Below are 10,595 nucleotides of genomic sequence, written 5' to 3'. Positions count from 1 at the left end.
ATAAATTAATTTAAGTTACGTTAAGTTATGCCGGTTAAGTCCAGACTAACTGCCCCTTAAGCTGTTGCCAAAGTGGCTTTATTTATACTCGTATATTTTATGTACCTGTGCATATACGCCAAATTCTGTAAGTTTACTTGCTTATGTAGTTTTTATGTGGTAATAAAAATTATTTCAATTGGCAAATGTTACTTGATTATCTTGAAATTTTTGTACAAAAATACTAAACAGCCAAGACATTGTAACTGTTGTTGTGAAAACAATTTTTCTCTTTCAATATCTTTGTCCCGCCCTCATACTCTCTTAAAAAGCTAGAAAAATACCTTTACTTCATTCTTCATAATTCTGCTCTCTCTCCATCTGCATGCATTATTTATCAACTATAGTTCATTCTATAATTCTTTAAATCGTATAGCTTATTTGTTGTTGTCATTAAAAAAGTTTGTTGGTTTTATCGACTATCGTCAATTAGGAACAAAACCGTGCCCTGGAATCTCAATGTATGCGCGCGTACACTCGCGAATCATATCATCATTATTCAGCTCTTTCTCTCAGCTACGCGTTGCCACTGTAACGCATGCACCTCAATATTTCACGTGCGCGCTATTTCATTCATTCGCTATTCATTCTGCCACTGCTGCTTAATTTGAGCCTACATTGCGCATATGATGTGGCTCCACAGTGTGTGTGTTCAGGGTAAGTGGTCGCGGCGTCAGACATACCTTGAATGCCTCCGGTGTAATGGTGGCACCCACATTACCTTTCAAGCTGGGCAATGGTTGACCTTCGGGTAGCGTTATATGGAAACAGTGCATAAATGAGGAGAAGAAGAGGAAGAGCTCCATGCGCGCCAGCACATCGCCAAGACACATGCGACGACCCACACCGAAGGGTATGAAGTATTCGGGTTTGCGCACTTTACTCTCGGAGTCGAGAAAGCGACGTGGATTGAATTCTTCAGGCTTCTCCCAGAGGTTGGGATCCATATGCACGCTGTTGATAAGTGGGATGACATGTGAGCCGGCGGGGATTTTGTAACCATTCACTTCGACATCTCTGCAAAAGGAAAGCAAAAGGGGAAAATTCTTGATTAGTTAAGGAACAGCAATTTGCTTAGATTTTTTGTGTGGAATTGGAGGAATTATTCAAATCTAGCTGGCTGTGTTGCGATGTTGTGAGATAAAAATGCGGTTGACAAGTTGTGATGCTGCGAAAGTAGAGCATTTCTAAAATTCAGCGGCTGCCGTAGGCAAGTGTGCGTGAGCGTGACAAACCGGCAGTAAGTACCGGGTTCAATACGCACCTCTCAATAAGTTTTATTGTATAGCGTTCCGCACTTGGCATACAAAAAAGTAAACCTACGCAGGCATTACTTCAAACTAATTTGCAGTAGAGGTTGGTGTAGAAACTTAGTCAGGCTTTGTTGTTAAAATAGAATGTTCCCAGGAATTACTTGAGTAAATACTATTTTTAGAGACAACCAATTAATTGAGAGATACCATTATTGATAAGTTAAAAAAAAGTTGTTTGCTGAGCACAATCAACATATTTTCCATTCACATATATACATACGAGTATAATCTCTATGCGCGCTTTACTCAAATTTAGAAAATTTACTTAGCTCGATAGTCGTATGATTAAAATGCGATTCATGGAACTCTTAGGCGCAATTCAATTGCAACAAATGCCCGTCCGTGACAGCAAGTGAAGATCAGAAAACTCATACAAATGAACGCACACTAGCTCGTGTTTGGTATGTGTGTGTGTGTGTGCTGCGCAATAGCTGATTTTTTGATTGCCACACACTCGGTATTCGCTTATCAGGTGCGAGTTGTGCCCCTCTCGAATTGGCAGCGCTGTCGAGCAGCTACACGGCAAACTCTGACGCGTACACCCATACCCATTTAAATTAATTTTTTACTAAACATATTTTTTTCGTGTTTTTTATATGTAGCAACAAGTAACTGGCACGTTTCCAGCAGCTGGCTTGCCTACTGCGCCGATGTCAGCCGTGAACGCGGGCAAGTGCGCGAGCAACCCGTGTCGGATGGCAGTTGCAGCTTTTGTTCGCGCGCTGTTTGCACTGACGCTTCGCTGCGCTGCGGTCGCTGTTTCTGTTGCCGTGGCGCGCGTTACAAGTGCGTTTCGTTTTTAATCAGCAATACGCCGTGCGAAACTGGGCCAAACTACGCATCGCGCAGCAGTGAATGGCGCGCAGGCTTGTCCAAATGTGCGCACATGTGTGTGTGTGTCTGATTGCATTGCATTTGGCGCGTAGATTGCGGCGTAGATTACATATTGACGCACGCAAGTGTCAAGCACATTGTATGAAAGGATGCACCCGTCGATGGCAATTGTATGGGTGTGTGGGTGTGTGCGCGCGTTGAGCGCAAATACTTTGATGTGCACCGTATCAATTTGACGGTTGATTGCCGTGTGTGTAACAATGAAAAATGCATAGACAGCTACATAGAGCGTTGAACTCATGTATTAATGTGTTAATGCGGCGAGGCATTACAGATTTGTTCGGGGGCAAAATCAAAATAAAAAATAAATATATAAAATAAAACTAAAGGAAGCTAAGGTGTGCCTATAATTTAGTCGAGCCTTTGTTTCCACTTTCGATTTATATTTTTAATTCTAACTTAACACCCGCAACAATAAACATTCAAAAGGTTTTAAATGTATCTATTGATTTACTAATTAAAGTTGTTTTAAATTATTTTTCGATTTCAAAATTATTTAAAATATTATCAGTTTGAAGTTAAAAAGTAAAACAAAATAAAAAAAAAAAATATATGTATATATAAAATAAAATTTTATGTATAAGCCGTAATAATTTTTTGCTTGAAATATAATTATAAAAAATCATATTACAAAATCAAGCAACACAGCAGAGGCTATTGGCCTCTAAAAAATATTTCAAATCAAGGCATTATGGAATTACTTTTAATATTTAAAAAAAATCTTTAATAGGCAAACTAACTCATTCAACTAAGCTGCGTACAAAATCAAGGTACTGGCTTAGACGTACATGAAAATCCCAAAATTTTTACGAAATTCCCATACATAGCAAAGCAGTTGAAATATTTCTGATAACTATATGAATGAAATAGTATTCTGTTACGCCTTCTCCACTTTCCATGGATATACGAAAAGATACATACACACACATACGAGTGAGCGAGCATGTGCGCATCTGTTCGTATGCCATTGTGCAATTGTTTATGTATTGTTGTTGCCGTTTCGCGTTTTTATGAATGAATGCACTGGCATGAATGAAAAATGGACGCGTCAGAGCGTACAATTTTCCGCCTGCCAAATAACATAGCATGCCATGATAATAATAACAACAACAGCAACAAAAAACGTAGCACAACCGGTCATTACCGTAAATAAAATGACACAACAACAACGACACTGCAATAGTCACTCAATCGCTTAACAATTACAAATTTTACACACTTCTAATATATTAAAAACCACACACACATACATATGCACCTATATATATAAGTATGGATATTTATGTCTGTACTCTAACTAAACCGCATAAATGCTCGTATGGAATATATTTGTTATGTGCACCCGTTTAGGCAGCAATGTCAAACAACAACAATGCCAACAACTTGTCTATCGATCGCATTTATCTCTGACATATGTACGAGTTTTTTTTTTCTTAGTTTTTTGTAGCCATTATAGCAACTTGTTTTATCACTTAAGGGGATAGTTGGCGAACTTACCTTGTTGGCGAGTGAGTGGTCGCTAGTGGTACAATCGATGACCGGCGCATCGATTCCAAAATTGTCGATTCAGTCACTGGTAAAAATTGTAAATCCTCAATGGACGGCAGACGATGACGACCGACAACTTGATCGAGCTCCTCTTGTACGCGTCTCATCGCTTCAGGATTGCGCAGCATGAATACATTAATCCAGAGGAGAGTGGTTTTGATCGTTTCCATGCCCGCGGAGAAGAGATCTATTATGACTTGTACGATTTGTTCCTCTGTGGATGGTAGGTGTAGAAAAAACAAAACAAAACGAATGGATATTATTGGAAAATAAATCAAAAAGGTTGAGATCTAACAAATTATTAAAGACCAATGAATTGCTTTCGTCGTCTCTACTCAATTTATATAAATCAGTTTTAATAAATTTGCAGCTGCCATGCGCTACGAGTACTCACCATGATCTTTGCCATCGAAAAGCTCCTCATCACGACCCTCGTCTTTTGCCTTCTCGATTTCAGCCAAATAGAAATCAACTAAGTCGCGTATATTCGCAGGATCGTAAGTCTTTTTGTGTTCATCGATAACATCACGATAGAATTGTTGCATCTCCTCGCGATTCTTAGCGATTTTCGTTTTGGCAGTCAAAATCGAGGGGAAATACTGTACGGTGGGTATATAGTCGACAGTGTGTATTTCACCAAACAAACGCATTCCCTCTTCGATGAGGAAATTGAAACGACGGAATTTGGGGTCATCAATAGAGAAACGTACGGACATCATAATATTGCAGATGACATTGCTGACGGCTACACTAATAGCGGGCGCCATGTCCATGGGTTGACCTTCAGATACGCGTAAATTGTGAATGTATTCGTGTACTTCGTTCTGTAAAGGAATGCAAACCAAAGAAAAAAAGAAAAGTTAGCGAATTTGTGATAGCCATTATAGAAAGTACATACATCCATATGTGGAGTGAAATAAATGTGTGTAGATGGTGTTCTTTAAAGGGAAGGTTGACGGAATCTATTTAAAGGCGACGTGAAAAATGCGGAACATGTGTGGATTGTGTTTGGAATGTATTTGTAAGTGATGATATGTAGAATGTATAATGTTTGAAAGTGAAATGAAAAATTTAGAACATAAGTGGATAATATGTGGAATGTATTTGAAAGTTATAGCTTGTGGAACGCATTTTCACGTATATCTATTTTAGTCTCACACTAGATTACAAAACTAACAGTGGCATGTTGAACGCATATGAGCCTTTGTGGAACGCATATGCACCTGTGTGGAACGCGTGCTTTTTCAATTTTGCAAAAAATAGATATGATTTTATTCTAATAGAAGAAAAATTATTATAAAGCACTATTTATATGCGTCTCTTTTGTGGATTTTTTTGAAAGTCTAAGAAATTTAAGAAGTATCCTGGGAGTGACAGAAATTTGTGGATCTTGTGAGCTTTGATAGATAGTATGTAGTGTACATATGGAATGATTTCTATTATTTTTTATTGTATTGCTTGCAGATAATCGCTTATAAGGCTATACACACTCACCATTATACGCTTCTCCATTACATGTTTTCCATTGCCCATATAGGTCATGCCGAATTGACGAAGTTTTTCATGCAAAAAACGACGCTGATCCTTCCATAAATTGCCAGTACTATTAATAATGCCTGAAATGCGGAAAATGCAAAAATTAAATTGGTAAATAGGTAAGTTTGAAAAAAGGCTAAGTTTTGTTTATAACTATTTTAAACTGAATATAAAAATAAAAATACTTTCATAAAAACAAATATAAAAATTATTACTTAGTCACTCAAATCTCTCTTCACTTATTTCATTTGTAGTTTCATTAACAATTATCTGTGCCGTTATACAATAACAACCTTATTAAAAAGAAAAAAAAAAAACCAATCTCGTTTGCTACACAAAACCAACCGATTTTCCTGTGTGGCGGTGAAATTTCAATTAAATGCCAACAAAAACTCTTTATCGGAGAGAAAATGGAATTTTTACGCTTCTCACCGGAATTTTTTTAAATTTAATTGCATTATACAACAATAACAATTTGTTGCCAAACAAATTGCGGCAAAATAATGCCGCAAAGGATGCGAATAAAATGGAGAAGAGAAAATATTAAAAATTGTAAAGTACAAATGTGCATGCATATATACATACATATATATGTATGTATGTGTATATGCAACTAATTAATTTTTGAAAATTTTTTCCACCACCATTATGGCCAAATAATGCACGGATTGTGTCTTGTAAGTGTTTACGACTTGTAACAAAACAAACAACTACAAACTCTCAGCACATTTTTACGCATCTCTGCAGTAATTGAGGTAGTCTTAAGGCGAGTGAGAAGTGATTAAATTTAAGCAAAACCAAATAACAAAAATAAATAAGTAGATAAAATATAGCATGACCACGCGAAGACAGCGAAATGATGAAACGGAACCGTTTCACAACAAATTCACAACAACTTGAAATGATCGGCTCGGTTGTAACGCGTAAGGGCGCTGGCTGCTGTTGGCTGGCTGGCCTACTTAGTGCTGCAGAAACACACATACGCGCGCACGCAAACAGTTGAAAGTAAAGGAAAGGAAATTTACACATTCGCGCACGCGATAAGACAGATTTGCGAATCGGATAAAAGTGTTAAAAAACCAATAAAAGAAATTACAAAAAAAAAAATAATAATAAATAAATAAATCTGCAAATATTGCACAAGCAAAAAGATTTAAGAGAAATGAGGAATGACAATAAATAATGCACTTGGTTGGTCAAGAAGTAAGAGCACCTGCGCCGTAAAATGTGAAAAAAGTAATTTGTATTGAAATCAAAACATTTCAATGCCCACTTAAGGCAACGAAACAAAGCGGAAGAAAGGTGATATAAAAGTAAAATCATTTTAACAGCCAAAAAAAAAGAAAATATATGAATATAAATTGCGCGTAAAACGAAGCGTTAAGAAAACGTGATCGTGGCAATTGCAAAATAAAATTTGATAAATAAAAATCCCCCAACGAAAAATATCAAATTACAAAAAGTGCGCAAAACTGCAAAGCTTTCCAAAGCGCGCAAAATGTGTTTATAAAAATTTAAGTAAAAAAAAACGCAAAAAAGTTAAAAAAAATGTATTTACGTTATTTTATTTGCAGTTGTTTTTATTGTTTATTGTTTGCTAGATTTGCATATATTTTTCGACTCCCACAGTTTGCCTGGTACTTAGTTGTTTATCAATTGTTCATACTTTCGATTTCATAAACAATTTTCGCTCATATTTCAATAGGTATAAATTTCGGCGCTCTTTTTATTAATTAGTTGCGACAGAATGTTAACGATTTTTTGCTAAAGTTTGTTTACATTTTTCATTACTTTTATTTTTATTATTTTTTTTTTGTGTAAATTCATATTTGTAAATACATATATATACTTTTTTTTATTTGGGTGTCACGTTTAGGCATCGAACTTTTTTTGTTCATTTTGTATGTTTGTTGTTTTGGTTTTGGTTTCGTGCTTTTATCGCATTCTCAATTAACTTTTGATGACAATTAACTTCGATGTATGACGAAAAAAATTTTACTAATAAGTGAATTTTACCATTGATTGATATAGATTTAGTGAAAAAAATAAGCTTTGTTTTGGTATGATAGCAAAAACAAAAAAAACGTATTTTGATTGTCGTTGGATCGAATTACGTAAAAACGTTTTCGGAAATTAATTGCGCTTCAAAATAATTGAAAAAGTGTTGAAGAATATGATAAGTGATAAAGAATTGTATGCACTAAAAATTTTAACATGCAAATAAGCGCGGAAACACATTTAAATACTTAACTCAAATGATAGAAACTGAAAAAAATCGCTATATTAGATATGTTTTGAAAAAAATTATACTGCAAAAATGTATTGCAGTAACTAATTTTGTTTTTTGTGGTTACGCTTGAAGGATGCAAATTTATTTGTCTAATTTATAAGTCTCTCGTTTCAAGTTATTAAAATTTGGTTTTTTTTTTTAACTGAAAAAAAAAAAAATTCTTTTTTTTACTTCAGCCGAAAGCCTATGTAATTACTGCTGTTTTTACTATTGGGTATGGGAAACTTATTCTCTTAGCCAAAATTAGAAATTATTGAATATATGAGCTTTTTTAAAAAAAATTATAAATTAAATAAAAATTCTTTACAAGCAATATTAGAACTAACCAACTTAATATGCTAATAACACGCAAAAATAGGCTTCAATAAAATTTTTCCTCGACTTTCACTTAAATAACATTGAAAACTTTTGAAATTGGAACTTAAAAAATGTTGTAGCAATAAATGGATGTATAATAAAAGTTTAGAATTGAATGATTGAGTTTGCTTAGATGAATTGAATTTTATTTATATTCATTAAACTGAATTGAATTAATTTTGTTTTTTAACTTTTCACAATTTTTTTTACAATTTTTTTTCTTTCGAATTAAAAATCTATAACCTAATAATTACGTGTTTTCGAGAGAACTTTTGAATTTCACCACCAATATTTTCCCTAATTTGGAAAATTTGGAATGTGAAAGCTTTTCAAACCCAAAATTTAAAATTTCTTGTAATGAAAGAGTTTATGATAAAAATGTAAAATTGACTGATTGTGTTTGTTTTGAATGTCCTTAAGCAAAATGTTATATATCTTCGTTAAATTGAATTTTATTACCATCTCATTTTTAATTTTTTTCTCAAACTCAATTTATAAAAATTTTTTTCAGAAATTTCGAATTGAAAATCTTTAAGTTAGTAATGACAACAATATTTTCCCTAATTCTAAAAAGTTTCGAATGAACTTTTTTTAAAGTGTATATTAAGTAATATTATTTGAAAAATTTCAATTATCCAGCAAATGGCCATTTCGGTCCTTCGTATTTTGTAAATTTCCGTTAATTCTTCAAACTACAATATTATTAGAATTTTTGAATATCTAGAATGTTTCATAGTTTTTAATTAATTTCTATATGCGGTTTATTTTTTCTAATATTTTATATTGCCTCTGCAGCTTTGCTCCTATATTTTTTTTTAACTTTTCGTCACTTTCCGATTTGAATTCTTGAAAAGCTTGAATAAAATTCTTATTATAAATAAGGCTAAACAAAATTCTAATCTCTACTTCACATATTAAAGTTTTTCTTTTAAATTACTTTTCAACTATTTACAGTGCCATCGAGAAAGCTTTGTACACAATTAGTAGTTACTCACCAAATCCGTTAAGTGTTTGCATGAACGGCGTATCCGGTCTGCCGGTGAACTCCTCACGCCTAAAACATTCACGTATCATTTTATAATCACTCATCACTACGGTTAATTGATTGCCCAGTCGCGTTGAGAACAGCGAACCATATTGCTTGGCCAACTCCATGAAGCGTGTATGCTTCTCATTGCCCATGAAGAAGAGATAGCCAATAACGGGGAAACCCCACGGACCCGGCGGTAACTTGCGTAGCTCAAAATAGGCATCTAGCAGCCTTTGCAGAAAGCAAATCACCACAAGTACCGCAAGAAAGACGAACATCAGATGCTGCACATCATTGCTTGTGCATTGTCGCGTTATCAATTTTATAAAATATGATCCTGCAAACATTTTGGCAGTATTTGGAATTTTTTGGATGAGTTTTTTTTTAAGTTATTTGGTATAAAACCTTCAGTCTATTTTTCAGTTATTTATACACACTTAACAGTTGAAGTTTTTATGAAAAATTGTTTTATTTGCACATTTAAATTTTTAACATATTTTTTTTTTGTATGGTTTATTTAATTATTTGATGCATATTTTTTATTCACTTCATTTGTAATATATTGAAAGTGATGCGCGCTTAAATACTTTTTATTTTCTTTAATTTGAACAATTAATTTTTGAACTCTCACCAACGCCGAGTTTAGACGACTTCGCGTTGTGCGTTAATAGATTTCGACTAATGGCCCATACGTATGTCCTTGCTACTTTTATAACCGTCAGAGCTCACAGCCGACCACACGAACAAACGAACGAGCGATCAACGATGTGATGTTGAACGCTCTACGATCGTGTTAAGTGTTTGAGCCAGTCAAAATCAATCTTGCCGAAGCGCTAGCCAAACTAAAGCAAAGCAAAGCGAAACGAAGGTGCAAAGCGCACCACGCCGCAAATCGAAACGAACGCACAGCTAAAACCGAAGGCAATACAACATCAGTTGTGTTGTCACCCCCGCCACCACTGCTGTTATTACTGCAGCTGCTGCTGCTGCTCACTCCATTGACTGAGAGTGGCTGAGTGCAGCGAGCAAAGATCGAGCAACAAGCACTAGCGCACAATTAGCTAAGCTCACATCACAACCAGTTCAAACTACAAAAGAAAAAAAAACAAAAAAAAAGCGCTTATGTTGACTAAGCGGCAAACTTACAAGCCCTCGACCCTCGTTATCTGCTGTACATATGTGCGTACATGTGTATTTACTCAGTTGGTTGGTTTGAGCGCCAATCAAAGCTTTGGCTGTTGGTGCGATCATCGTGCGCGCGCTTACTTTATTCTCGTTGCAAACGCTTTGGCTGGTGGGAAGTTAGGTAGCGATTGAAGCCGGCTTTTTCTTAGCTCAGAATTTTTTCATCGAATTTGAGTGAGTTCGCTTCATACTTCGGTACAACACGTTCGAGTGTTTGCGTTGAGTTATTTTGAACTTACTGCCGTTTCATTGAGTGAAACCTTTCACACACTCACACTACAGATAGCATGACTCTCTGGCCATTTTTTACCACACTATTACTCAAGATCAGTTTCTCAGCCCATTGGCGGCTCTCTGTTTATATTTTGAAAAGCTTGTATGCTTGCGCTCTTTCTTATCTCTA

General features: G+C 35.0%; 1 protein-coding gene across 1 annotated transcript; it reads right to left on the bottom strand.

Moving 5' to 3' along the window:
- Nucleotides 1-3: 3 nt before the first annotated feature.
- On the bottom strand, nt 4-9,842 carry LOC128858297 (cytochrome P450 18a1). The gene is made up of 5 exons (XM_054094450.1): nt 8,973-9,842; nt 5,289-5,410; nt 4,189-4,618; nt 3,744-4,008; nt 4-1,056 (listed from the first exon to the last, which is right to left on the bottom strand). The coding sequence occupies exons 1-5, from the start codon at nt 9,352-9,354 to the stop codon at nt 642-644; spliced, it is 1,614 nt and encodes a 537-aa protein (XP_053950425.1). The 5' UTR covers nt 9,355-9,842; the 3' UTR covers nt 4-641.
- Nucleotides 9,843-10,595: the final 753 nt, after the last annotated feature.

This window comes from Anastrepha ludens, chromosome 3 (assembly GCF_028408465.1).
Source record: "Anastrepha ludens isolate Willacy chromosome 3, idAnaLude1.1, whole genome shotgun sequence".
Lineage (NCBI taxonomy): Eukaryota > Metazoa > Arthropoda > Insecta > Diptera > Tephritidae > Anastrepha > Anastrepha ludens.
The sequence above is the reverse complement of the archived record's forward strand: the minus strand, read 5'-3'. Positions and strand labels throughout refer to the sequence as shown.